The sequence below is a fragment of the Cadophora gregata genome (genome assembly GCF_030347475.1).
Source record: "Cadophora gregata isolate MNR1 chromosome Unknown scaffold_9, whole genome shotgun sequence".
Taxonomy (NCBI): domain Eukaryota; kingdom Fungi; phylum Ascomycota; class Leotiomycetes; order Helotiales; family Ploettnerulaceae; genus Cadophora; species Cadophora gregata.
Window position 1 is genome coordinate 1,048,271 of NW_026695932.1, and position 27,307 is coordinate 1,075,577.

At 48.3% G+C, this 27,307-nt stretch overlaps 10 protein-coding genes across 10 annotated transcripts; 2 read left to right on the forward strand and 8 right to left on the reverse strand.

The window, feature by feature from the left end:
• Nucleotides 1-466: 466 nt before the first annotated feature.
• On the reverse strand, nucleotides 467-1,491 carry ONS95_014670 (uncharacterized protein; the record flags this gene model as incomplete). Its single annotated transcript, XM_058508336.1, has 2 exons — nucleotides 467-931; nucleotides 991-1,491. The coding sequence occupies 2 exons, from the start codon at nucleotides 1,489-1,491 to the stop codon at nucleotides 467-469; spliced, it is 966 nt and encodes a 321-aa protein (XP_058356021.1).
• Nucleotides 1,492-3,476: 1,985 nt separating this feature from the next.
• ONS95_014671 (uncharacterized protein) lies at nucleotides 3,477-3,822 on the reverse strand (the record flags this gene model as incomplete). The annotated part of the gene is made up of 2 exons (XM_058508337.1): nucleotides 3,477-3,653; nucleotides 3,706-3,822. 2 exons carry the CDS (start codon nucleotides 3,820-3,822, stop codon nucleotides 3,477-3,479), a joined length of 294 nt encoding a protein of 97 aa, XP_058356022.1.
• Nucleotides 3,823-4,709: 887 nt separating this feature from the next.
• ONS95_014672 (uncharacterized protein) lies at nucleotides 4,710-5,780 on the reverse strand (the record flags this gene model as incomplete). The annotated part of the gene is made up of 4 exons (XM_058508338.1): nucleotides 4,710-4,911; nucleotides 4,997-5,313; nucleotides 5,378-5,573; nucleotides 5,713-5,780. The coding sequence occupies 4 exons, from the start codon at nucleotides 5,778-5,780 to the stop codon at nucleotides 4,710-4,712; spliced, it is 783 nt and encodes a 260-aa protein (XP_058356023.1).
• Nucleotides 5,781-6,251: 471 nt separating this feature from the next.
• UBP6 (deubiquitinating enzyme) lies at nucleotides 6,252-7,805 on the reverse strand (the record flags this gene model as incomplete). The annotated part of the gene is made up of 1 exon (XM_058508339.1): nucleotides 6,252-7,805. The coding sequence occupies one exon, from the start codon at nucleotides 7,803-7,805 to the stop codon at nucleotides 6,252-6,254; it is 1,554 nt and encodes a 517-aa protein (XP_058356024.1).
• A 487-nt stretch (nucleotides 7,806-8,292) lies between these two features.
• ARC19 (Arp complex subunit) lies at nucleotides 8,293-9,374 on the forward strand. The gene is made up of 5 exons (XM_058508340.1): nucleotides 8,293-8,401; nucleotides 8,464-8,790; nucleotides 8,840-8,965; nucleotides 9,014-9,058; nucleotides 9,110-9,374. The coding sequence occupies exons 1-5, from the start codon at nucleotides 8,399-8,401 to the stop codon at nucleotides 9,116-9,118; spliced, it is 510 nt and encodes a 169-aa protein (XP_058356025.1). The 5' UTR covers nucleotides 8,293-8,398; the 3' UTR covers nucleotides 9,119-9,374.
• A 61-nt stretch (nucleotides 9,375-9,435) lies between these two features.
• Nucleotides 9,436-10,403, reverse strand: ONS95_014675 (uncharacterized protein). The gene is made up of 4 exons (XM_058508341.1): nucleotides 10,276-10,403; nucleotides 9,909-10,196; nucleotides 9,732-9,850; nucleotides 9,436-9,680 (listed from the first exon to the last, which is right to left on the reverse strand). The coding sequence occupies exons 2-4, from the start codon at nucleotides 10,009-10,011 to the stop codon at nucleotides 9,558-9,560; spliced, it is 345 nt and encodes a 114-aa protein (XP_058356026.1). The 5' UTR covers nucleotides 10,012-10,196; nucleotides 10,276-10,403; the 3' UTR covers nucleotides 9,436-9,557.
• Nucleotides 10,404-12,802: 2,399 nt separating this feature from the next.
• ONS95_014676 (uncharacterized protein) lies at nucleotides 12,803-14,509 on the forward strand (the record flags this gene model as incomplete). The annotated part of the gene is made up of 2 exons (XM_058508342.1): nucleotides 12,803-13,158; nucleotides 13,243-14,509. 2 exons carry the CDS (start codon nucleotides 12,803-12,805, stop codon nucleotides 14,507-14,509), a joined length of 1,623 nt encoding a protein of 540 aa, XP_058356027.1.
• Nucleotides 14,510-15,020: 511 nt separating this feature from the next.
• Nucleotides 15,021-17,436, reverse strand: ONS95_014677 (uncharacterized protein; the record flags this gene model as incomplete). The annotated part of the gene is made up of 5 exons (XM_058508343.1): nucleotides 15,021-16,869; nucleotides 16,917-17,051; nucleotides 17,097-17,237; nucleotides 17,322-17,358; nucleotides 17,418-17,436. The coding sequence occupies 5 exons, from the start codon at nucleotides 17,434-17,436 to the stop codon at nucleotides 15,021-15,023; spliced, it is 2,181 nt and encodes a 726-aa protein (XP_058356028.1).
• Nucleotides 17,437-18,378: 942 nt separating this feature from the next.
• Nucleotides 18,379-21,227, reverse strand: ONS95_014678 (uncharacterized protein; the record flags this gene model as incomplete). Its single annotated transcript, XM_058508344.1, has 4 exons — nucleotides 18,379-20,665; nucleotides 20,713-20,767; nucleotides 20,824-20,844; nucleotides 20,900-21,227. 4 exons carry the CDS (start codon nucleotides 21,225-21,227, stop codon nucleotides 18,379-18,381), a joined length of 2,691 nt encoding a protein of 896 aa, XP_058356029.1.
• A 3,355-nt stretch (nucleotides 21,228-24,582) lies between these two features.
• On the reverse strand, nucleotides 24,583-26,108 carry ONS95_014679 (uncharacterized protein; the record flags this gene model as incomplete). The annotated part of the gene is made up of 2 exons (XM_058508345.1): nucleotides 24,583-25,254; nucleotides 25,377-26,108. 2 exons carry the CDS (start codon nucleotides 26,106-26,108, stop codon nucleotides 24,583-24,585), a joined length of 1,404 nt encoding a protein of 467 aa, XP_058356030.1.
• Nucleotides 26,109-27,307: the final 1,199 nt, after the last annotated feature.

Below are 27,307 nucleotides of genomic sequence, written 5' to 3' on the forward strand. Positions count from 1 at the left end.
TATAAATCTAACAACAGCTGCATCAGTCCGCAGGATCTGGAGGGTCAACAAGTCCAGCACGAGGTACATTACCAGTGAGACATTTTGGTCAATTCAGCGGACCTCCCAGTCCTCTTCTCGGGGCGAGGAAACGTTGTACTCAAAGCTGCACTGTGCTCATACATTTAGAGACCAAGGACACACCTGTATGCCATGATATACCTATAGAATTATGAGAGAATGAACCAGTGCCAAACAAGTAAGCATAGAGACTGACGACAGATGGTCAAGGTGTAACACATTATTCGCATTCATCCATAACGTGAAGGAACACTCGCTCATTGCGGAACCAAACTGTAATCAGCTCGGTCTTGGGGTAATCTATCATGATACAAAAATTCCAAATACCAAATGTTCAGTGACCTGTGCCCCCTGACTTCCTTATTCATACAGTACACGCCCCGGCCAATATTTACCAAACTCCCCGTCAATAGTACAACTCGCGTATCACCTCCACAATTACACCATGATCCTCACTCTGTTTCAATCCACTCACGACGACGACGGCAACGACACCTTCCACCCCAGTCACCCTGATTGGGACACCCCCACCATGTATGGCATACTCCCCCGCACTATTGCCCAGGCCATATTTCTCCCTGAAGGCAATCTCATCGCCGTCAAACTTGCAGTGCATGTACCATGTCGAACAACCCCATCGCAGAACCGTCTTCCGTTTCCTTGAGACCCAACTGTCGTTATCGGGCATCACACCTGAATGTGTGCATGTGTGGAAAAGGATCTGATTCTGGTTCGCGAGGGAAATATTGATTACAACAGGTGTGGCGAGAGGTAGCAGGCGATTCCGCAGCGCAGACCCGAGCTCCCAAGCATCGTCCGTGGTAAAATGTTCGAATACAAGGGATTTGTCGATATGAGCTATCGACTCGAGCTTCAGAGATAACGCATTAGCTTCCTTCTAGGCCCAGGTCGCACAAACAATCAACTCACATCTCTCGGTGGCGCCGCAATAGGCCGCGGGGTCTCTGGAGTTCTCCTGCCGGACATGGAGGACATCTTTTCCCTGTATTGCTTTGATATATGTCCTGGGCTCGAAAGGTGTTCCACAAAACGAGTCCTTTTCACACGAGCTCTTATCACTCGCGGCTTTCTTAGCGCTTGCTCGGGAGTGGGAGTGAGGGGCTGTTGCTGTTGCTGTTGCTCTTCCTTCTCCAGGTCGTCGCCTCTTCGACTTCCAGTATCGTCAAGATTCTCCAGAATCGTTGAAAGTTGGTCGTCTCGCGCCCAGTCAAAGTTGGCAGATGGTCGATTAAGAAGGCTTCTTCGCTCTGAATCGATTGGCTCGCGACTAACGTCAAGAGAACCAGGATCAAAGGTTTCGTTTCCAAGCACTGACTTTTCCTTGCCTTTTCCCTTGTCCCTCTTTGCCTCTCGTCTCGGACGCAGAGGCAGTGGGTGATGTGTTCTGCGCAAGCCGCACAAAGTCGACATCGAGCATTGTTGACACCGTTCGTCGTCAGGTTTATTTCCTTGGAGAATTTGTGGGCATTCGAAGCCGACATTGGAAAGCCTTAACACAAGCGCATATTACTCTATCGTCAGGTCTTCGAGGATCATATTTCGGAGGAATCCACCAATATTTGGCCAGGCCCGCAGACTTGGGAACATGAGCATGGTCAGGTCACGTATGCCAGTAAGAAGTATGGCGTGTATCAATGCGAATGCAGCTTTCCAAGCATCGAGATAGATTCCCGAGATGTCCGAGGGCTGGGAAAGCTGGTATGTTCCTTGTCGGAAGGCTGCTAAGTGACGTTCGAACCAGAATCAACTTCGATTATCCTTGTTAGTTAAGATTGCTTTGGCCTGTCATTACGATGACTGCCATCCGAACAGCTCGAACGGCTGCCACGACCTGCCAGTGCCAGAGCGGCCTAGTTGTTTCAAATGGGAGAATATCTGGAAATGCAGATTACCAGTGCCTTGTTCCACTCATCTCGAGTACGCCAGTCGGCGAGAATCACACGCATAATATTACTTGCAATAATCGTCACGAGACTAATTCAAGAATCTCCAAGGGGAGGAAAGGTCATCGACTTCTTCACAATTACCCAATACAAGAATGCCCATGGTCATTCTATATTCAAGTCCTCAAGTGCAACCAGCGCGAGAAAAGCCCACTGACGGGAATGCGGGATTCCCATCTCGATCCGTGGCTTGAGTTCATGTCGTTGACAAGCTTTGGCAAAAATTGAACCTACCAGGAGTTTGGGACTACGCAAGTCCCCATGAAAACAGATTATCTTTATCAGATTTCGTCCGTCACAAGGTCCACAAAATGAGTTGCGGCAAGAACCGAAATGTGATCCAGGACAGTATTCATTCACAGGCACATATTCAAACCCCATTTATATAGCCCATCGCTCTCGTCAGAAACCATGTTAGAGCCTAGTGACAGTCTTTGTTTGGGGATCCAAAATTGGGGCAAATAATCCTGACGATATATTCGGTAGAATTCGAATTATATGATCTGCTTCTTCCTTACAAGAGTTTGGAAAGTTGCCGGCATCCCCACTGTCCAAGAGTGAAGGGGCCCTTGTCTCCATTCCAGCTGTTCGGTCTGCTACAATGCCGCCTGGTTGCCAAGTCCGCGACCACATACTTCCTAGCCGAAGTCACTCATCCATAAACACAGCTCATCAGTTCGAACCATGTTATCCATCCGTATCTGAAAGATCCTGGAATGATATGCCAAGTTTCCCATGCCAGAATCGTTTCGACACTTCCCATATAGATGCCAAATCCGAGAACGAGAACGAAATGGCGATATAACCAAGCATAGAGTCCCTCGGTCGCTCGGAATGGGAGCGAGTTTGGGATGGCAACTCCTTTCGCGAATTAGGCGACAAAAGCAGTCCATAGGGGCTCAAATGCATCCTAACCTAACTGGAGTGGAACGACAGATGTACCAGAAGTATGAAGTAGTATTTGCTTGAACATATGCCAAAACTCTGCCGCAAATGGCATAAACTGCCAGTGATAGCTGGGCAAGATGTGGGAGGCAGAGCATTGACAACCTCAGACTTGGATGGCACTGTATAAATTCGTCGGAGTGTGCTTCGGTCTAGGCTGTGTCCACTGTTGATGCGGGTTTTGTGAACTTGAAAAAGTGAGTCACTATTAGCAGAGGCGCATGTATTCGAGGATCTGGTCGTTCGGGGCCGTAGAAGACGATGTCGATGTGTTCATCCTGGTGCTTCGTTATATGTCTGGCTCAGGGAAAACACGATTGGTACTGGTCCAGAGTGTTGAAGGCTATTAAGAACACATCCAGGGAAAACCGAGCAACATCGGGACGGTCGTAACTTGGGCTGTAATCGATGCTGGTTCCGACGTAAACCACGGCTTCGTTCCTATCTCCATCGGAGAATTGCGTCTCTTTCCCTGTGTCCAAACACCAGTACACTCGATTTGCACGATCAGCGTCTTCTCTCTCGTCCCTGCATACTCTCCTCTCGTGTCGCGCCATTGGCTCTCATCTCCAACTCCCTGATCTTCCTTTCTAAGCCTATCCTCTTTGCGACCAACCCGCCACGTTGTTCCTCGAGCTGTGCGATCTTCTCTGCGGGTGTTGCCTCGCGTTGCTTTTCCACTTTCTGCAAATTTGACGTCAGTATCACAGGGCCAACTGGCGAAAGGAGTTAATACCTGTTTGATTTCAGATCTCGTCTTCAGGCCCACACCGTACCACGCTCCAGTAGCTGTCACCGATGCAATTGCACCCGTCCAGACTATCCTTCGGATCTTTTGTTGCTGGGCTGACATTCTGGAATTCTGAGCCCGTCCGTGGCTGGCTGAGAGTCTTCGTTCGATCGCTGTTGTCGCTCCTGTACTTGAAGTTGGCTCGCCAAAAAGATCAGCAAGGCATGTCTGGCTTGTGCCTCGGTTCAGGGCTGCCTCGATCCAGTAACAACTTCCTCCGAAGTCAATGATTTCCTCTGCGCCTTTCTATCGCAGACGATCTGTGATACTTCTTCCCGAAGAATATTTGATAACACATATTATGCACTATCAAAAGTCGATGACATCTGCAAGCCACCTGAACAGGAGATGTCATGGCCACATTGCAATTGCCTCTTTCGACAACGGAACATCCCGTTTTTCGAACCCAGACTTCCGGAAGAGGCAAATCCAGAAGTGCGACGTGCGTCAAAAACTATGAGAGAGTCCCGTTTAGGAGGCCCTTCATGAGTCGGACTCGCACGTTCCGAAGTGTCTGACACGACGTAGTGACGACTGATGGCTTTCTCGAATTGGCAATTGCACTTTGCGATGTGCAACAAAAGTATTACAGTTTGATCACATAGTAGAAAGATCTGGTCTTCGAAGATTCACTTTCTCCACCGTGGCCGACTCCCCGAACCAAATCTGTGAGCCGGTTCAGGAATAGCCGTGGTCAAACAGAGGCTGAGAAGTGGTACTAATCTGATCAAGTGAGTTACAGCAGTCTACCTACCGTCCACCACTGTAACATAGCTTATTGATCCCCTGCCAAGGGCCAGCGACATTCGTTTTCTGCTCGTCCAGTTGTGAGACTGTCTTCCTTGCTCTCAAGTTGGGTAAGGTTCCCTCGCTGAGACTTTCGAAGATAAATAGATTTTAGATCTCATTGCTGTCCTCCTTGTGCACAGCTTCAAAAGTATCCAATACGATTACAGCTTCGCTCCTTTGGCAAAAAATACACTCCGCTCCATCTTCTGCCCACCACCCTCAAATACAATTCCCTTCCCAATAACCTTGTAGTCGAAATTTGCACCCACACCAGCGTCTTCGAACATCTTTTTGACATCTTCCTGAGAGAAACCCATATGTGTGACAGTCTTAGCAGCATTGTGGCTATCCTCACCATTTGCTCTGACAATAGTCAGCTGAGAACCCGAGCCTTGAAAGATGGGCCAATATCATATGAATGTGTAAGATGAAATATAAATAAACTTACGGAAAGTGCTGATGCGGCAAGAAATCCACGATGAACAACACACCTCCTCTCTTCAACCTCTCAGCCAGCCTCTTTGCTGCCAGCCCGGGATCATCAAAGTGATGAAACCCGAGCCCAACAGCCGCAATATCAAAGTCATGAAACTCTTTGCCGGCTAACACTGGAGGATTCGGCGTGTTGGCATCAATGAGATTTCCTTGTACGGCCAACATCTCGGATTCTGGTATGCCTTGGTTGCGAGCTGACGTATTGTATTCTTTCACCATTCCTTCAGTAAGATCGACACCTATGCATTGGGTGACATATGGTGCTAATGCCTGTTCTATCCATTAGCTTATAGTTCTCTTCTTGATTGCTGTAGGAAGTGGAGGATACACTTACACGTGACACCAGTCCAGTTCCGCAAGCATAATCCAGTAGCCGGACGATCTTCTTTGGTGATGATGAAGAGCTCTCATTCTCGCTATCAGACTCCTCTGTCCAGTTTACGCCGATCCATTCATGGTGCTGTTGGATCTCGTCGATTATCTGCTGGATTGTCTTGGCGAACTTGGAATTGTATGTTGATGCGGCCTCACTGTAGGAGAATCAGTTTACAGATCACGTTTTCATAGAATGCTAGTAGACAAATTGAAGTGTAGGGTTGGGTGACGTCGCAAATGTTCTTCGTATCGCCCATTCAATTGAATGGCACACATATGAAGGAGAATACTTACTTCCAATGAGAATGATTTTTATCAGTATTCTCAGAGTGCGACTGATGGTGATGAGTATGATCAGACATGTTGGGATAGTGGATTGATGTTGTGAAGAGTATATTATTGTTTGAAGGAGAGACTGAGGTTTATATGTGTATCTGTAGTTGGCACCAAAGCTCCGGAGACATTTCGCCTACTTTTCCACTTCCTTTCCAGCCAGCCAATAAAAGGAGAGTAGACATCCGGACTAGACATGTCTCCGAAATCTGGCTCATGACTGCTCGAAAGGCTGTGAAAGTTTCCGTACGAGCCATGTCTGGTTACTTTTGGATAGCTTGGTCTGGTAACATCAATATCACCAGGTTTTAGTCTTTGAAAGACGCATTTATCAGACGCTTGGCGAATGATAGCGCAAGCACGTCAGGTCATCAACGAAGATCTATTTGCTCTCAGCGTCCTCCAATTCTCTATCGAGAACATGCCGCCACACTTTTCCCCACGCCCCAATTCAACGTAACGCCTCGCCATGCAAACATTCCTTCATACATCATGACCACTTATTCGGAAGTGCCCTCCGCGGATGGCAAAGGAATAGCTCTATAGAGAAGAATCAAAGCAGAATGGGATTCTCCACCTCCTGAGAGAGTGACAATCTTTTCTGCCTCAACCTCGGAAACCTTATCGTCATTGAACCACCACCACTTTCCGTCCTCCTCGCCGCGCTTTCCAGTCTTAGGGTCAAGGGGACCTTGCTTCTTGACATAAGAAGTGTAATGGCCACTATCTGCGCTGGCACCTTGATGAGTGACAATACCGCGAAGTTCGTAGAGACCGGACGTGTTTGCTCCTTCATCCTTCAATAATTCGGGATTGATCAAAGCGTGAAGTTCCTTCTTGGCCTCAAGAATAGCTGCGGCCTTCTCAGCGTCGATCTCGGCGTCGGTCTTATAAACGACATCTTCCATCGCAACATCTCCAGTTGCATCTTTGCTATCCTTCTTGTCGTCTTTCTTCTTATCGTCGGTCTTCTTATCGTCGGCCTTCTTTGATTCGGACACAGAATCAACAATGCCTGCAGCTTCATCTGCGACAGCCTTGTCATGGATCTTCTTTTGGCGTTTGCGGGCCCGCTCGATATCCTCTTCGTCTTTTCGCACCTCACGAACCTTGTCTCGTACTGGGATTAACATTGCCTTGAGCTCGTCTGTGCAAAACTCAACCACATCCAGCTCATCTGGGAAGGTGACCTTTCGCATAATCTTCGCTTTCTTCTGCGCTTCGCGCTTCCAGAAAAACCGAACAAAGTGCACTGTAAGATACTTGGGTAGTCGTGCGACCTTCGATTTCTTGGTGTAAATCGCATCTCGGTCAAGAACGCTCGAGTTCTTCTCAATCTTCTCCTCCAGACCAGCCAAAATACCATCCCGGAGATGGTTCGTTGTACCGCTGATGTGGCAGTCCAACTTCAGGAAAACATCTTCACCGTTCACAGGCTCTTCGCCGAGGTCTTTCGCAGCTTGCTCATCACATTCGGTGACAGACGAGAATCGTCCTGCCATGTATTTGTCAACAAAAGTTGTATCCTCGTCACCATCACCCTTGCCCTTAATCCTGAGCTGCTGTCGTAACTGCTGGACAATCTGCGACCAAGCTTCTTCGGCGTCTTGTTGCGCATAGCCATGACCAGTCTTTGACTTCTGGGCGAATTGTGGGAAAGCGGTTCTGAGGGCGTTCAAGAATGCCAATGGCGGGAAACCTTCTTGAGTTTGACCCATCTGCGTATACAGATCTCTCAGAGCTGCAGTCAAATCTGCAGAAGCTCCAAGGCCACCGAGTCCAAACATGCTAAGGTCTCCAAGGGCAGATGAACCAGCGCCGCCACCAGGAGTTGGCGCAGCAGTGTATCTGGACAGTTCTTGTTGCAATTCTGGAACAGCCCGTAGTGTTTGTAACGCCGAGTTCATGTAGCAGGTGTTTCCCAGATTCTGTAGACCAGCAGGAGTAGCGCCGACTTGTTGTGCGGCCTCAGCTTCAGTCATGTCCTCAACAAACTTAACGGCCTCCTTAGGTCGCTGTAGATCACCAGTCCCAGAAGCTGTTCCCATCATCATGAAAGTCTGACCTGGCTTTGCGCCGAGTTTCGAGAGGTCGGTATCATCCTTGAGTTGGCCACCCTTCACTAGAATCTTTTGTCGGTCTGGCTCGACACCAGTCAAAGAATAAAGCTGGAACTTGAAGACTTCGCCGAGGGAGGTAGGATCGAGTTCGACGTCGTATTTCTTGCCCTGGTGCTTGACAACCACTGCTGCTTTTAGTATTATATCATCGAGTGCCTAATGGGTAGATTACAAACCTGGAATGGTAGCCATGGTTGTGGCGGGGTCGCGGTGGTGGAGAGAAGGTTCTTAGATTGGGCTGGGAGAGTATCGTATGGAGGACCTCTAGAATTTCCACAGAAAATAGCCTCTTGCCTCTACCTTGACAAAAGCGTGAATATGGCAGAGTGTCGAAGTAGTGAAGAAGTCAAGGAAGGGTTGAAGCCAAATAAACAGAAGAGCGGCGGTGGCTCAACTAGCGCGCTTGCGAAGCCCGGGGTGCCTGAGATCCAACCCCACCAAGCCAGTGCCAGCCCGGACAACGACCATCCCCCACATCACAGCTGGAGGTAGTAGTTGGTGAACATCACGACTTACGAGCAGATATCATGGTAAGGCATCTTTAAGCTTCCAGTGGGGGAAATTGGCTGCGGGTCATTCTAATGCGCTGCAGTCTCAATCGTTGCGACCATACCTTCAATGCGTCCGAAGCTCCTTGACGGCGGCTCTCTGTCTCTCGAACTTTGCATCGCAAACCTCAGAACGACACAACGTTCCTGAGATAGAGGCCCAGACATCCCCCGAAGTTTTACTGAATCCTCTCACTGTTGCCCGTAATGAGAATGAGCGAGTCTTGATCGAGCCTAGTATCAACAGCGTCCGGATAAGCATTAAGATCAAGCAGGCAGATGAGATTGAGCATATTCTGGTCCATAAGTTCACAAGATTCCTGACGCAAAGAGCGGAGGCTTTCTTCATATTGCGGAGGAAACCGGTCAAGGTAGGTGGTAGACTATGAGGCTGGGACAGCTGGACGCTGACAGTGATAGGGCTATGACATTTCATTCTTGATTACGAACTTCCATACCGAGGAGATGCTGAAGCACAAGTTGGTGGACTTCATTATCCAATTTATGGAGGAGGTTGACAAGGAGATTTCGGAGATGAAGCTTTTCGTAGGTTCTCTTTATGCTTCGCTCCGATGAAACTAATTCCCCCTACAGTTGAACGCTCGTGCTAGATTTGTAGCGGAATCTTTCTTGACACCTGTGAGTTCTATCTACTTTGCAAAACATATATGTTTACTGACAGAGACACAGTTCGATTAAGCGTTCTGGCAGGAATTGGAGTCTACATGACGTTGGGTGGCTGTAGGTCTGGCATTGAATGGAAGATCAAAGTGGCGTTTTGGAGGCACAAAAGACCGTGTCATTTACGAGGCAAAGATGATGACGACTTCTACCTGGATGACAGAATCAATCAAGTTTGACTGTTGCCGTAAGAGTTTTCCTATATCGCTGATCTTGCACACCTCCCGGTGACAGATGGGCTCTTGCCGATGCACAGCACTGAGCAGTGGAAGAACACAAGAGTGGCTCGATTGAAGCTAAGATCTAAAATTCTGAGCCTTCTAAGTATTCTCCGTCCTGTGTCAAAACAATGTGCCAGAGCGCCTCCACTAGTCCTTGAACCTCATAATCGTCAAAGTACCTCCTTACTGTCTGTAATACACCACGTTTCTGATGCCCAGCACGCCGCACGCCTCTTTCAGTCCTCAAGGGTGTCCAGCACTGGTCCCACAACAGACGGCTTCTTAGATTCGACGTCGATTCTGGTAAGAGTGGATCCCTGGCACTTGTAAAGAGACATTGTTGGAGTAACCATGGTCGCCTTGAAAGCATCAGCATGGCCTCAAATGAAATTCAAGAAGGGGAAACCCACATTGGGAGAGCAGCATGCACCGATTGTATTCTTCTGCTTTACCTCCTTAATTATCATTGGGCAATCGAAAGTGATGATCTCCTGCATGAAGTTTGCTATCAGGGGAGTCGCATTGTTGCCTCGGTAGGAAGTCAGCTGGTCGTGTTGATGAGCCAGCAAAGCAAATGGATCACTTACAGCCCATGCCAACACCATCCTTGGTCACGGTCTGGCAGCAGTAACCGTTCATCTCAGCTCCCATTTGGCACTGGAAGATCTCGGCCTTGTACTCTGGGAGCATTGGCGGAAGATTTGGGCGTGACTCTGCTGTTGGCCGTGCTGCATCTGCTACCCGTGGCAATTTGTTATGGTGAGCTTGATTTGGATTAATGTTCCCGTAGCCTTGGGCGAAGACACTACTTGTGGCTACGAGTATTAGGAATAGACCATGTTATAGAAGTTTTTCGTTTCTTGGGTGCCTATTTGCTAGGTTAGACAGATTAGCCACGGCTGCAGAAGATGTTGAGCAGGCTGCGGAAGATTGGAATTGATACGCAATACTTACAGTAGTCAAGCAAAAGAAGTTGATACAATGATGATGGATTTGACACGTCCTAGCGATGATGCTTGCGATGTTCTGCAGTTCCAAAAGTTGATGATATGTGTGAAGAGAGAAGGAACTTTAAGAGAATGGCCATCGTAAGTAGTGGGAGAATGTCGACGAAGGAAGGACCCATTTTCAATCGTTCCACAAACCCAGCAGGTGCAAGCCCCTTTTCTCTTCGCTTAACATGAAGCGAAATCCCGTCTCTCAACAAAACATCCCACCCTGAATTGAGTAATGAAAATACAATGCACACCTCAATAGATAAATCACAAACAGTTAAGGGCAAAGTAGAATATCGTTCTCTGTTCATTCTCTGCGAAGTCTCTTCCGCTGCTCGGGAAACGCTCCGATCTATGCACTTCTGGCCAGGCAGCTCCTCATGTTTAACCCCGGTACTTAGGACCAGTGACACGAAATCCACATTTTGCCCGACAAATTCCAACAGGACAGTCTCCAGAATTAGGGCTTGACGTTGGGGCTGTAGCTATGCCGCTGGCTCCATCTAGTGTGGATCTCATGCCGGCACCGAATGCTGTCTTTTGAAATGCTCCAATCTTGCATGAAGGTGCAGATTGGAGATTAAAAGGGATAGATCTCTCATCAGTCACTTACAATACTCAGCACCACTTCCATAATATGCGTGTTGAGAGCAGCACATTTCTGCTCCAGAGTCCCAAGCCTTGCGGCAGTTTCCCTGGCGTTCGGTGAGGGATAGCTTGACAGCTGCGAATGCAGTGCTTAGGAGTAAGGCGAAAGTGGCGATGAAGGACTGCTATAAATCGCGCGGGGAGAATGACGAGTCTGATCCAGTCTCAGAGCTTCCTCCACTTGGAAGTCGTGTCAAAAAAAAAAACAGGCCTCTTGCGATACTCAGACCTCAGCACGCCATGATGACAGATATGAACCCCATTTCTGTAAATTTTCGAAGTTCAGCTGGGCATCAGCTGTACCCATAGATCTGATAAATAGGTAAATTTCTGGTTCATGGCAGGAAGCTCGACCACTACGTGGAATGAAACGCAGTGGAGGGATGCGAGGGGTATCCTTTGGTCAGAAGGCATGACTATGTCACCTCGCTGTCTTGACAATTTGCAAATAGATGAATAGTTCTGATTATGATCCTGATTTCTTTGTAGTAAAACATGCAGAATGTAGACATCATGAGACTATCAGCGACAGTTGATGTGTGAAAAGCAGACTCTAGAGTCCCGCCACCATTGGGGTTGGCACAATTTGCATGTCTGTCAACTGCAGTCATGTAGAGACTTTATGCTTATCCAGAGAAAGATCTCCTGTGGTGTTGCTTCACATTTGATATCTTATCTGGACCTGAACTGCTGGGTGGGTTTCAAGAAGATTCTACCTTTTAGTTCTAGATTTTTGCCTACCAGCTTTCCTAAATGGTGAGAATATTGATACATACTAGCAATTAATATCGTGTGACCGTCTTCAATAGATGTTCCGCATTGTTGACAACCGGGTAATTTGATATGGCTGTATTGGAATGGAGCCAAGAGCACGAAAGAGGATAGTTCGGCTTTCTCCAATTGAGAATCTGTAAGTAGGATCACGCTACAGCTTGTTGCACTGATGTAAAGCATTAGAGGAGAAAGTAAGCGCTGTACACAACTTCGAAGTCAACATGATGACAACCCTAAGCTAAATTAAGCGAAGCAAACAACGTGATGGTCTATTTCGGGACCGCTTCATCGTTCGTCCACTACCTGTCTGAAGTACTCAGCTCGAGTTACGACTTTGACCAAAAATTCGTTGTTGGAGAATAGCATAAATAACATCTTTTCCAGTTGAAGGAGTGTTTACGAGGGACAACGGGCGAATTCAGTGCACATTTGGATGAGAGTACACTCTCTTGAGTTCCGCCCAGCTCTGTTTGAACACCAAATCCAGTGAGAATGATCCTAACCAATGCCAAAGAGCAAGATCTAGAAGAAAAATCAAATGAAAGAAGGAGAAAAGATTTTGAAGTTGGGACCGACCGTCACGTGGTGCGAGATACCGAAATAACACTCGAAGTCTTTCCCAGCTGACAGCTTACAACTCCTCCAGTGCAAACCAATATTTGCGCGCACATCCGTTGTGAACATTCATACGGCTGGATGGTGATCGCCAAAAGGTCCCTCCATCAGAATCACTCAAAGAGCTGTGTTTCATCACGAGTTTTTACGTTGCGGTTCATCGAGCCTCGGCTTGAACCAGAGTACATATCAACCATAGGCACCATACCCCTTCGATTCCTTGACCAGTCGAGTTTCAATCCTTTGCACGACGTCCGTCAAAGACTTAATGAACCAATGAGATCCATCCCAAGACGCAGGTGAGATCCCGACTCGCCGTGTCCAGGGACACGGGCCATTCTTGCCCCGACGGAGCCCAGCTTTCTCACGTTGTCGAAATTCAATACCTCAAAGACAACAAGTCCTTATTTCACCTAGTATCAAGTCTATTACCAAAAATCTGAAGAAACATGGACTCTCTTCAACACAACTGTCCAAGCTTATCAGCAGACCTAATAGCTGCAAAAGATACTGAAGCGGGTCTCGCACTTTTCAGAGGAATACCCTACGCATCCGTCTCTAAGAGATGGACCCAAAGCCAGATTCAAGACTCGCTTTCATCCCCATTCGATGCTACGAAGTTCGGACCAAGATGTCCTCAGCCGCCCCATGTATCTTTGATAGCAGCAAATGTCAAGGCTCCGGCTCTTGAGGAAGATGAATTCGCTTGCTTAAATCTGAATATCTCTGTCCCGGTAAATGCTCTGCCGAAGCCGACGAGTAATGATCCAAAGTCCCTACTACCTGTAATGGTTTGGATACACGGGTAGGCTAAAGATCCCTTCTTACCTTAATTTCCTCCTCAATAGCGATATAACCCTCGAAATGCTGTTACTAAACACCCTATCAGAGGAGCATTCAAAAACGGATCTGCCTCAGATCCTCGCTTCTATCCCTCAACGCTTAGCACCATCGCCTCAACTCACAACCACCCCGTCATCATCGTCCAAATCTCCTACCGCCTAGGAATCTTCGGCTTCGCCGCATCCTCAGACCTCCTTTCAGAACACGCCTCCACTTCTCCATCTTCCTCAGACCCATTCGCCAATTTCGGTCTCCACGATCAACGCACAGCTTTCCAATGGATCCAATCCCACATCAAGGATTTCGGCGGTGACCCAGATAATGTAACAGCTTTTGGGGTCAGCGCCGGCAGTGCAAGTCTTCACATGCACATGCTGTCCGGGAACCCTCTCTTCGATCGTGCCGTCCTCATGTCAGGATGTGCCCCTACCATGGGTCCTTTTCCCCTCCCACTCCTCGACAAAAGCTGGAGTAAACTCTGCCAGAAGTCCGGAGTCGACGCCTTTGAGACGTCTCATCAACGCTTAGAAGCACTTCGGCTCCTCACCCCCGAAGAAGCAATAACCAACAACGGCCTCAGCACGACTCTCGCCCCCCTAGCAGACGGAATATATCTCCCCAGAGCATGGAAACTTGGCGATGCACACCCCAGTACCCGCTGCAAAGAAATTATAATCGGCAACACCCTCGTCGAAGCCATCATCTTCGACGTGCTCGCCAAACTCCTGCCCCAATCCATATTCCACTCCAAACTCCTATCCGCATTCCCCAACCCAGAGGACAGCACTCGCTTCATTTCTCTCTTCGGCTTCGATTTCGCTAAGGAGAAAGAGATGTCCCCAGAAGCATATAGAGACGCCCTAAGAAGATTCCTCTCCGCAGTGATCTTCCACTACCCGTCCCTCAAAGTCGCCGAATCCTTCTCCTCTGTGTCAACATCCTCAGACACAAAATCCTACCTCTACCGCTTCAGCACCCCCTCTCCATTCCCCGGGCCCTCGCACTGCCTAGCCGCCCACGGACAATGTGCCATCTTCCTATTCAACAACGATTCCGATTCGTGGCCTTCTGAATGCCAGGTCATCTCTAAGGAGATGGCGAGGACTTGGACGGCGTTTGCGTATGGTGAAAAGCCGTGGGAGGAGTTTATGTCAGAGGATGACAAGGTGATGAGTTTCGGGAATGGGGTGTTTGGTTTGAGAGGTCTTGATGAGGGAGAAGATGAGGGCTGGGGAAGAGAGGATGGAACGACTGGGTGGCTTCGGGTACATTTCGATGAAGCGTTGATGTTCGTGCTTGGTTTGATGGGATGATGGAGATATGAATGCCTCTACAATTCAGGATCTTAGAGACCTTTAGAACCCAGGTTCAGGAGCGTTGTAAGCCAATGTCACTTTTTTAGTAACCCACTCTGGAGGAATGTTGATGCTGATCACAACGTTTTGTCTGGCAAGTCCGCTTGACGCAGTAGTTTCTTGACCACTTTAATGTTATGATATTGATTCGCGATTCCCAGTTCGTAACAATGCTTGGACTGTCAATTGTGTGTATTTATTCTAGCAAGTATGTTGTGTAGCAAATGGAATATCTCTAACCATATGAGAAACACCCCTAATTATGTAGCAAAATGGGTATCTTATCCATCAATCATGCCTCATGACCATTCATCCATAATTCCATCTCAAATCTCCAAGCAATATCTGGTGTAGCAAATGTATCCCCTACTCCAGTATTCTCATATCCGCTTCCTCTGGAATAATGAGAGTCGAAAATACATGACTCTGACAATCGACCATGCAAAACAAAGCACTACTCACCTTGCGATCAGACAACACCAATTCTAATCTCTCCGAATGGGATCAATAACTCATCACCAACATCCTGCTCGACCCATACCTTTCTCTTCGTTGCAAGACTCAAGATATGGTAGAAAGCCTGAGCGGCAACAATATAGGAGTTCTTTTCTGGAACGAACAGCTCTTCGAAGGTGACGCTCATTTGTTGTGGCTCAGCATCATCTTCATCACCAAGCTCGTCGCCAGACTTCTCCTCGATACTGTTTCTGAGATATTCGAAGAAGTTATTACTCTCGCGATCCATGACATCTTTCATCCATTGAGAGCTGCCTGCAGTCTGGGTATCAACACCAGCGGCGGCGCCGAAAATCTCAAAGTCATCTCCTCCAGCACCTTGACTGGATGTACGCATGCCGCCAGGATGGAAACCAGAGGCTTGACTTGCACTTCCGAGACCATCATCGTCACGACCATACATAACCATGTCATCATCCATCAGCTGAGAAAACTGCTCAAGGTCCCCAGGTATCGCTGAGCCACGACCTACAAGTGGAGAAGTGAGACGCCGACCAGTGACGGAGCCGACCTGAGAGCCGAGTATTCCAACACGACCTTGAACGGAAGACGACTGACCGCGCTGGTGGGAGTGCAGAGACGCTGAGATGTTCCATGGCATTGCTGATGGAGGATGGTCGGCCAGAGCGCTTGCAGCATCTCTGCCTACCTCAACGCTTTGTTCGTGGGAGTTTGCGTACTGGTCGTCCTCCAGGTTCAACATCATGTCGTCTTCATAACTACCACGTCCAACTTCATCCTCCCTAGCTCGCTTGTTAGGGTTTTCCTCCTCATCTTCCTCGTCCACTACAAGAGTACGCTTCGTACGCTTCTTAGACTTCGGCTCAGGGATTGGGTTGCCAGTAATCTTGGCCATGATTTCATTGCCGGAGAACATTGCCAATGGGTTAGCAAACCTTCCTGCTCCGATGAAATCTCCTGCAGAATTGATACCAGAACCGTAAACGTAATAAAAAGCGTTCTTTTTAGCTTGTGTAGCAGCGTGATGCTTGATCTTGACACGAGCACTTGCTGCCATGTTCTCAGGATACTCCATGATCCACTGGCTGAGAACGGCATTACGAATCTCAGTACTAGCATCAACGGTTGGGCGCTTGGCCTTTTTCTTCCGTCGCTGGGGAGCTTCAGCAGAGACGGAAGATTCGTCGGAAGCAGACATGACTCGATCCTCATCGGATAAATGCAAGGGTCTATCGATTCCACCAAGACCGCCAGTCATAAGAGGAAATGGTTCAGCATCTGGAAAAACGGGCATGTCCTCATCATACAGAGGCAGATCGAAATGGCCGTCGCCGTCGAGACTCTGAATCCGACCAACAAATGCATCTGCGTGCTCCTTTCGAACACGTCCACTGGCAGCAGAATCACTTCCAACTTGATGCTGGGGATTGATACTAGCAGCTCGACGGGCGATTCTCTCACTGGCAGGGATATCGCGAAGTTGCCCATCTGCATCGAAGTCGAAGAGATCATCATCTTGCAAGATGAGGTCTTCCTCATCATTGAAAATGCCAAGGCCGTTTCCGAACGGCTTCTGCGCAGATGAGTCACCGAAAGGGTCAATTATAGGCAGCTGATATGATCCACCATTGCTTGAAGGAATGTTGAACCCGAGCAGCGAAGATGCGGAGGCTTGTGAAAGTACGGAGCCGCTGCGACCACGGATGGAAAGCATGGATTGCGAGGACCGCTGAGAGTCGCCTTTTGGGTTGAGTTCCATGTTTGAGAAGTCGAAATCGAGTGGAGGAGCAGGCATGTCGATGACAAAGGCAGGATCGTCCATCATAATCAGTTGATCAGGACTAGGACAGGTCAGTTCGTCATCTGTCTAACGAGAATTGAAACCTACTGAGCCTTAATTGCAGCCGCGTCGAGTTCCGCACTACGCGCAACCTTAATAAGCGTCCGCATGGTATTCTGAGCTGTCTGCGTGTCCAAGAGAAGGTATTCCCATTGTTGATTGTAGACCTTGGAAACCCCATAGCTGTGCTGTTAGCTGGATTTGGGCTATGGAGGACAAGCTGCTTACAGAAGATTGCTCTGGAGTCTCAATGCCATTGGTGCCTCTGGCTCGATGATGGTCTCGCAAGCTTTCTTGACATTGACATCGAGGATTGCCTTCTTGGAGACTTTCTTGGTGTTTGACTTCGCGCCGAGTGTGGCCACCAACCTTTTCAGTCAGCCGGTGGTCTCTAGAAAACTCCCAAATGGCTATTTGCAGAGATCTGACGCGTTAATGATCAGAACAGCTTACCAGATGGTTGCAACGCCATATTTGCGGCTTGTTAAGACTGCAAGAAATGTTAGTATGGTACCTGTCCTGCGTTGACGCTCTGGAAGTACTACTTACTCTCATGACTGTAGAACATCTCGGCTGCCCCACGCGTTGAGCGCGTCCCAATTCTCCAATCAACCTGGGATTGTTCAGAGGGGAGATAGTTGAAGGAGACAGAGAGACTTGTAGAAGCCCAGAACGTCACAGCGGATACTTGACTCTTCAGACAGAGCGCTGGAAGACGAGGAGAAGTATGTAGGAGAAGGTTCAAAGTGGCCCGCTGGTTTGGAGAAAGGGCTTGATGAGTAGAGAAGGCAAGGTGGAAGGTTGCCGACGCAATCGGGTGGAAGTGAGTGAAAGTGAACTTCTCGATCCTCGCTTCTGGATTCCCTCAAAAGGGTAAGTGCACACCTGTGAAAGAGCACCAAATCAGCTTCGCAACACGTCCACGGAACTCACCCAAGAAAGTTCCTGTGCCGTAAACATATTCGAGAGGCCTTATATCTCTATCTTAGAGTAGTACCAGCTCTTACAAAACTTCATAGCAGCAGCTAATCAGCGAACCTTCCTTGAAGATACACGACACTCGTGATAAAATACATCAACAAAAGACAGGGCTTGAGTGAATTATGAAATTGTATTGTGACGAGCGAGTCTGCATTTCGCAAGAAGCACTCATGTTCGTCTGTTTGCTGAACCTGCAATGCCCTGATCCGCAGATTACCTAGACACCGCTTCATTTCCATCAACTCCATCCCATCCAAATGCAAGAACCAATTACAACGTGTTGAAGCCGCTCTACGCGTACTCCTTCCAACGTCAATGCAAGATTGCAAATGCAAGCTCCAGTCTAGCAGAAAACCCCAGGCCACCGACCATGTGTACAGGCCAAGCCAACCGACAATGAACAAAGGAAATGAACGCCTATGCTGTGCAAGTATCAAGAGTCAACATTCTGGTTGCTCATGGTGTATTCCTGCTTCCCTATTTATCTATCCTCTTTTCATGATGTCGTAAAAGTCAAGTCCCCTGCTATTTACTCGACAGAAGCTACTCTTTGGTTTTGATATTGTCTCTGCTGTTCTCTCGTTGGGGTCGAAGGACGCAGATTGTTGTGGGATGGCTGTGGTCGAACAAGCGGAATTCCAGATATCGAGTTATTGACGGTGTTGTGTCCACTAGCATGTCTCGATGGGGTGTTGAGTGGTGAAGCTCGGCCATTATCCTCCTGCCAGTTCTGGAAATCGCGTGAACTCCAACTGGCTCTGTGGACACGGGCTCCGTATGGTAGGTTGCCGTATGATGAGTAGTGGCTTCTCATGCTACCTGCCATAGAATTGGCTCTGCTGGCACGGGGACCAGCTAGAGAGTGTTGCGAAGCTGCTGGGTTGAGATCGGTCAGATCCGGGACGAAGTCGACGTCTTCATCCTCGATCTTGGGTGCACGGCGAACATCCTTGACTGTAAAATATGGCTCCTTTGGCTCCTCTGGCACTGGCGGAGGTGGTGGGGGAACATCCCTCTCCTTATCCTCCAGGTGTCCGAAGTATTTGAGACGGATGTCTGCCATACCATGGGGTCTGAACTCCTCGCGGTTACGCATGACCGACATGTAGCTGGAGATGACGCTCAAGACGATGAGAATCAGGACAGCAACAACCAAGAATCCTTGAATCACAATGATAATGATACCAATGACCGTCGCTGGAATACGGGCAAGATTGAGCTTGGGGAGGAAACCAATTGAGAGACCAGCTGTTGCCACTTTACTAAGACCAAGCATCCAGACCGCCAAAACAGTGTTTCGACGTCCCTCGAAAGGCTTGATGCAAGTGACTGCGATGAAGGCAATGATCTCCCAGATGAAGAGACCGATGACTTGAGCAGTTGGGCTGTTGCGTGCACCACCTACGAAGCAAGCGCGGATGAACTGGTAGATAACCCAGAAGGAAAAGAACCACCAACGCGTGCGTCTGTATCGAGCGGAAAGCCACCCAAAGCGCTTGGTGAAGTCGGCATTCTGGTGGACGCTTTGCTGCTCCTGGTCGTCGTTGACGAATCTAATCTGGAAGAATGACATGGAGCCCGCGGTCTTCGCCTTATCTTCCTCATCGAGGCAGCTCTCACGGGCTGCACTGTACCATGGAATAAACTTCAGAACCTTCTTGCGCTGGAAGTGGATTCGGTCGGGAGAAGACTCGTACTTTCCAAAACGAATTCGGTAGAAGCAGGCATAATAGCAAACACCAAATCCACCGAAGAAGAAGATAAGAAAGACAATAACAGCGATCGCAATCGGTCCTGCCTTCCCTCCGTAAGAGAATTGGTATAGTGCCAGGGTCATCATCATAAAGAATGCGATCAGTAGGGTTCGAAGAACGATCAATCCGATGAATCCAATCCAGTGCTCTCTAAAGATGACGAAGCGATCCTTCTTCATCATGTTTATGGTACTCAGCCCCTCGAGCAACCACTTGAAGGCGATTGTAGCCCCGATCAAGATAGCAATGAGGATGAGCAGCCACAAGAATCCAACCATGAATGCGTCAGCAGCTGGGACGTCGACAAGCGAAAGCGACCCGGCAAATCCAGACCAGTCTCCAGGGGTTGGTAGTCCAGGAGAGATAGGAACGCCGGCCCATTCATAAAGTTTTGCTGATTGGGTGCTGTTTCCTGCTGCCCGCTTGTACAAGTGGCTAGCAAGTTGCTCACCTTTTTGAGCGATCTCCAAGCTGCGTTGGAAGATCGAGCGTCCGTAAATCTGCTGCTGAAGCCCGCCATTGTTGTTCAATACTGTGGATCCAGCGCCTCCAACCTGGCTTGCGTTCCCATAAATTCCGGTGAAGCTGTTGATCGAACTGATTATTGTTGGAGTTGAGATCATGCCAGCTGACCAAGCAAAATTACTCCAGAAAGCAGGCAAGACGCTTGGCCAGTTCAAAGAGAGTGCTCCGGAGAAGAAGATCGATTGGAAGACTTCGATGATCACCAACACTGACAAGGAATGGGCATAATGGGTTCGCATATGAGGTATGCTGACTCCGTAAATGGCTGTAAAGAACGATGCCATAAGAGCAATAAGTGTGAAGACGCCTAGTGTAGATCCAACGGCTGCTGGGTGTGCGAAGCTTGCTCCATTCCTCATGACGGCCGAGAAGCAGGCAATTTCTGTCTTGGAAGAATTGGAGAAGAATCTCAACATCAGCGTTCCCTCGAAGTCTGGGATACCCAAAGCAATAGGAGGAATTGCGGAAACATCTGAACTCGATACTGGGATGACAGCTCCACCGGTGATGGGAACACTGGCGTTCAATGGACACAGACTGTGCTTGTTAGAAGGCGCTTTCATCCAGGTATTTGGAGTGCTCACCTTCCAAAGTTCGCATTACATGGGTTGAAAACCAGATCGAACCTATCTTCTCCATCTAAAAACTACATCAGTATTCCCGTTCCTTTTGTTTTTCGAGTTTCCTCAGCTTACAGGCATAAACAGAGATATACACTATGGTCAAGGTTAGCCGCATGTCACTGAACAAAAGGCCCATGGATCAACATACACATTAGAGACTCATTTCTTAGGTTGGTTGTGCCTGCGAGGTTGAACAGAACGGTCATATTATCGGCATAGTAGGCACCGTCGAAAGACGTCAAGTTGAGCAAGCTCTGTCCTCCCATACAGTCCCCAAAGTCCCCGCTGTACAATGCCGGGTATCTGTCCACCAATAACGTACTTGTTTCGCCTGCAGCATTCGTGCCTTGTATCGTCTCGAGACTACCGCTGTCATCTTGTGCTTGTACCGAAGGTATGAATGTGTTCAATATCGCGAGGGAGGAGATGGCGGCAGTGGCCCAGGATGCCGGCCTTAACGAAGGTAAACGCGCCATTATTGGAGGTGAATATTAAATTATCGGAAGTTGGAGATCGAGGAATGAAACGGGCCAACGCCCGGCGGAGTTGGTGTTGTTGATCAGATTGAAAGGGAGGTTGTATCACTTGTAGAATTGTTTGATGCAGCCCGAGGCTCAGTGACGTGTTCCCAGGTCGTCCGGCGTCCAGATGAAACGACGCAACCGTTGTTTGGAAACTTGGGCAGGCTCCTCCGATTGTTCGGTTGCAGATGAAAACGAGCGTTGCAGATAGTATTGGATCGATGGGTCGACGGATCGCAGGCTGAGGATAGAAATTGTATGCTCAAATTACTTTTGCTGTACCAAATGGCGTCGTTGCTTGGTTGGCTGCTGGCGACTTCCGAAGGTGAAGCCACCACCAAATTTGGCGAATGACGGCTGGATTAGAGATTATGAACACGACAAATGATCTGCATCCTCCTACGTCTCGTGTCGGTGTTGTAAATATGGGAGAGCAGAGCAACCGTGAAGTCCTGAGACTGGTCGACAACGAAGGGGGGTATGCTGAGGAGAAACAAACGAATGTCGTGCCCTGGATGGAAATGGGCATGGGCATGGGCATGGGCCTGGGATGAGGGAGATAAAGAAAGTGGAGGTGGATTATTGAGCGCTGGCCAGCACGCACATGTGCCCAGGTGGTGTGGATACCGGATGGCGGATACCTACCTATACCTTGCGCTTGCGGGTGCAACTCGAAAGCGAGACCTACCTTACGAGTGAGTACTAGTAGTACCTTACCTGCCTGCCTGCCTCCTTTGCAGCGACCTTACCTAAGGTACGGAGGTACGAGTAGAAGGCCGAGCTTTGCGTGGTGGGCTTGGCTTGGCTTGGGCTGCAATTGAACTGGCGCTGCCCTAGTAATTTACTCTCTCGGCGGTCAACTCAGAATCATATGTTCTTAGTTTGCTAGGCGTGGCGTGGCATAGTCTGCTAGAAATAGTCCTGCGCAATTGAAACATTTGTGCGCATCATCATCATCAAGGGAAGGGATCCGGCAAGAAGGGATTGATAGACTCAAGTAATCGAATGTTCCAAAGTAAAGTTCTGCAAGAGAGGGATGGATCCAGCCAGACGCACGTCGGGGCACGAGTAATGTAAGCTTCTGCACACGAGCTCGAGCTGCAGCTACATAGATACAGTATGCCAATATTAGATCAGACAGATGTCTCCCACAGATTCCCAAACCAGCACAGAGCAAAGCAAGCGTCTGGAACAAACCCGGCGATTGCCATGTCGATCGTGTTTACACTTTGTTAGCCGAGCTGGGTCTCTCAACCTGACGAAACAATCGCTCCAACTGGCCGTGCACAATACTATGAAACTCACGATATCCAGTGTAAGTGACCACTCTCCCTACACTACTGCCATTAGTCAATTCATTACTTCTCTACGGAGTATATCCTGCGGGACGAATTAGGTTCTGCGTCAGCTGTACTGTATGACTGCAAGGGCATAAATCAAGACGGATTAATTACCACTGGCCCACATCCAAATACCCTGCATTCCAGTGTCCATGGATCACCAGCACAGCGGCCTGCATCAAACAATGTCATCCGCTTCAGGAAGCTCATAACATTTCATTACTTAGAGCCACGAAATCCACCAGCCACCCTCCCATTCAGCCTACCTCCAAGTTACATAAAATTAAGAATCTCCAAAATACCTGTTTCCACATCCCCCAAGCTTCCAAGCTTCCCCCTCACCAATCACCACCACGTACCCCCCAGCCGAAAGCGATGCATCTTGGTCCAAAATTCCCAAGAAACAGGGCAGGAAAGTGTTCCCGACTTGGCACATAGCCATGCATCCCGTCCATCTCGCAGATGTGGCCCACGGCATCTTCGGATGCGGATATACCGCAGATGCGTGGCATGGCATGGCATGGCGGGCATGGCAATGTTGTGGTTGGTGTGGCTGGAAACCCTGCACCAGCCCCATGAATGCACACACCGCCCGCTCGCAAAATCGAGGAATCTTCAGTACCGCAGGTATGAAGTACGAAGGCCAGTGATAGCGATAAGAAATTGGTGACAATGTTTAACGAAATTAAAAGCCAACAAACCTCGTCGAGTACCTGTATAAAACTTCATCCAATATCACTCTCAAGAAAATTCCACGTCACGTCCGGCGTCTTCTCACCGCTCGTGCATCTGCAGCTAAAAGAATTCAAAAACTCAATCCAGTCCTGTCTCCCAACCTCTTCCCTGCCACTTTCACCACATCGCCCATCTCGTCACCAACTACCGCAAAACACGAATGGACTTCCAGATCACAGGTACTTGCCAACATAGCAGATGTCTACTCCATATACGGAGATAGCTTCAGGGAAGACAACAAAGGATAGGCCTTCGATATCGCCGCTAAGTCCCGACCCCCCCAAACCATTTCTTCGACGTTCTCAAACTATCAACCCAAGAGCCCAGAGGTCAAGAGTTCAACTTGACAAACATAGCTAGCAAGTAAGTAATAAGCTGATGCCCAAACCCCCAAACATAACATTGCTGCCGAGACCAATCTCTCTCTCTCCCCCCTCTCCTGAAAACCACACTCGCTTGCTAAGCGACACCAACATCGACACTAAACTATCGAAAACAATGACGAAGCCCAAGCAAGCCACTAACTTCTCCCATAATCCTTCTCTAATGTACCAACACCCCAGTATCAACGAACAGTGTTCAATTCCACACAATGTCTAATACGAACGGTGGAAACAAGAGCATTAAACAGGAAACTTGCCAGACTAGCTACCAACTCCATGCACTAACTGCCATTTTCCGAACTTCCGTAGTAGTCTCTCATTCAAACTCAAATTCAACTTCAAGGAAATAGATCCTCAAATAAAGCTCATCCCTCATCCCTCCCCGCGTCTTCTATGCAGCTCCAACTCTTGTTTCCACGCCAGCGACAATCCCCGAGTGTTCCGAAACGTAACGCCGGGGAGCATTGTAAGCCATCATGCCTAAGGCTTTGTTGACTCTTGGATCTTGAAATCCCCCTATCATGATTTGCAGGTCCTGCAGCATCGCCATTGCCTTCTTCTAAAGTCGAGACTGAGAACATTCTATGAGAAATCTGGATTTTTAATCGGTCAGTAGTCTCCCATATATATATATATATATATATTTCAGCTAGGTCGAATGTCACACGTTGATTTTGGGAAGTTCTTTCAGGTCAATGATAACAGTGGCATTCATAACCACTTTCTAGCAATACAGGACATAGCAAATCGCATGCCGATTCATGAAGCAATACTCACCACCCCGATGATCGTCGTCAGTGCCATCTGGGACTAGCACAGGACTGTACAAAACGGCAAGCCGCCACTAGACGTTTACTGTCCATTGATGATATTGATCCACTCCGACAGAGGCTTCATTCCAGTCGGAGCAACTCGCCACCTCGAAGCAACCTCCGCCGTTCTTGCCTCGTCACCAATACCATACACGCCAGACATTTTTTCATCCCACTTTGCAAGTTCTTCAGCCGGGACCGGTGAGCCAAACTTTTCCATGAGTTGCAGAAACCAGAGCCGATTCTCAAGCTGCTTGCCACCATCGAAAATACCAAGTGCATACTCGTAGTATGGCGCCAGCTCCTCGCAAAAGATGACCCTCCAGTCTGCTTCTCTTCCTTCATGTTTGGCTGCGGCGATGGAAACCTCACGAAGATGGTCCATCAGCTTTCTAAGGGTCAGCACGACGCCTTCTTTGATAGCCGACTTCTGGTTCGGTGAAGGGATAAACCTATGATTCGGTATAGGGTAAACTACGAACAGCTTATCAATCTTGGTCTTCTCTGTATTGTAGAAGGTGTTTTCGTTCTTCTCAATTCTCTTTCGGCTCTCGATGGTCATATCGTAATGTCTGATGTCGTAGCACATGACACTTGCTTTGAGCCAAACATTCATGTCGTCATGTAGATTTTCGATGGCATGTTTGTTCCTTTCCATGCAATTCTGAATAATACGAACACTGGATGGGGGCGCCATATTCTCATCGTTGTCCTGGTGGGGAGGATTGTTGGAGTCAGAAACCGCAGCTGTTGTCTACATTGAATTCAACACCCATTCAAGCCAAATTGGGAGTACTATAAGATACTCGAGACATGAAAGACACCTGTACTCACCGACACGTTGTTATTGTTGCGTACCTCAGTTTCCTCTTGGCCAATTGTCTCTGAGGGTACATGTTCCACATCATCGTAATTGACAGTTAACATGTCACCTCTTTGAGCCGCCTCCTTTTCTTCTGTTTCCCTCACTTCCTCTGCCCTACTCGCTTCATCTACCCTCCTCGTTTCTTCTATTTTCATCGCCCTTTCTGCCCTCTTTGCTTCTTCGGCTATCTTGGCCTCTTCTTCTTTCCTCGCATTTTCCTCTTTCTTCGCATAATAATTACCACGTTTCCTGCCCATTTCCTGGAGATACTGCTGGGGGGTAAGCATCTTCCCTTCAGCCCTTCTACGAGCTTCATCTCCCGGTGGAGCAGGTCCTGGACGCATATGCTCATACCTTGTCCTCGCGTCTCCTCTCAGCTTCTCAGCCTCTCTTGTAATGTTCGCGTTGAGGGTATTCTGTGGCTCTTCTGGTTTAGGACGTCCCCATAAACTGCGTTCTATTTTGACTTTTGGTTGTCGAATAGTTTGTGTGCGGATCTGTCGTGTTGAGCCATTGTGGTGGTTCTGAGTGTGATTGCTACGATGGGTGCCTCTGGTGGAGTAATCCTCCGGCTCAGGGGTTACGTTGGCAGCTTTAGGCACTTCTACTGGCTTGTCCTGTCCCGGAGCTGTTTCCTGGTGCCGGGGACGAGCTGGACCACAGAGATCATATCCTTGCTCGGAGGAGCATGCAGCACCCATGATTTGGAGTGAGGTTTGGTTGACCGAGTGGTGAATCACGGCAAGCAGTCCTTGTAGGTTGAATATATCGTATAAAGAATAGTGGCAAGCAAAATTGGAACGGGCTAAAGTGAATGCTGTTGATGATGATGATGATGATGATGATGGGTATGACGATCGACGATGGCTGTTGAGATGAAGGAGGAGGGTTGGAGGTTGTTTACTAGCCTCGCTAAAAATGGCAGGCCCGACCTGCCTTACCGAACACTTACTAGCTACGCAAGAACGCTGAGTTAAATGGACAAAGAAAGCAGCAGTATAGTCTTATTAAATATTTTCTATCTGGATGGAATGTAAACGATCGTGTCGCATCTCGGTTGAGATCCTTTCAACTACTGGATATGCGTGCTTGGAATGGATGAGAGTGGGTCATGCCGATTCCCGCATTGAGACATCACACCTATGCTTGCCATAACTTCTGTGAATTTCATGGGTTGGAGAGTTTGATTGATCGCAACAAAGTATCTGGATCACGAGTCGTCGTATGCATTATCAAATGGCCGCATCTGTTGAAATGTCTTAAGATGAGAGACAATTTCTGATGATCCCAGAGTACTCAACGGATTTCAAATAAGTCAGCAAAGCGAATACCTGTAAATTAGCGAATCATGTGGGATTGGATGTGTACCTATGGACGTGAGGCGAGGTGAACTGACCTGTTATTCACATAAATCCCGTTAAGCGAAACCTCAACAGTTGAACCACATTGTAACATCTAAAAAGCTCTGACAACGAAGCAACATAGCTTTCGCACTCTCTATATAAATAAATCAGACCATGCTCTAGGAGCAGTAAAAGTCAGTCATGCTACGATAACGAGGTCATTGCGATCAAGAACCTTTGGACGATATCAGTCTCAACTATGACTGCCACAAGACAGAAGGCTTGTGCCATGTAAACTTGAGATACGAGAGTAATCTTACATACGTCCATTAAGATGGGCATTTATTGTATATTGTGTCAAGAAGTTAATGTTGTCATCAAAGCCATGATGTTTGTCACACAAAATCTCACTGCCAAACTCGCATCTATGTTACATCTAAGCTTCAAATACCAAGAGGAGGTTCCATTTCTTTCTGTCTGAGTATCGTCCCATGCTCAATAAGAGCAAGCAGGTAAGTGCATTCAACTACCAATGAGCACCTGGCTTTACGAGCCGA

Coding starts and splice junctions, on each gene's coding strand:
- ARC19 (XM_058508340.1), top strand. Junction 8,791..8,839: donor TGCGGAGGAAACCGGTCAAG/GTAGGTGGTAGA, acceptor TGACAGTGATAG/GGCTATGACATTTCATTCTT. Junction 8,966..9,013: donor TTTCGGAGATGAAGCTTTTC/GTAGGTTCTCTT, acceptor TTCCCCCTACAG/TTGAACGCTCGTGCTAGATT.
- ONS95_014675 (XM_058508341.1), bottom strand. CDS start 10,011: ATGCTCCCAGAGTACAAGGCCGAGATCTTCCAGTGCCAAATGGGAGCT. Junction 9,851..9,908: donor GGATGGTGTTGGCATGGGCT/GTAAGTGATCCA, acceptor CTTCCTACCGAG/GCAACAATGCGACTCCCCTG. Junction 9,681..9,731: donor GTGCATGCTGCTCTCCCAAT/GTGGGTTTCCCC, acceptor GATGCTTTCAAG/GCGACCATGGTTACTCCAAC.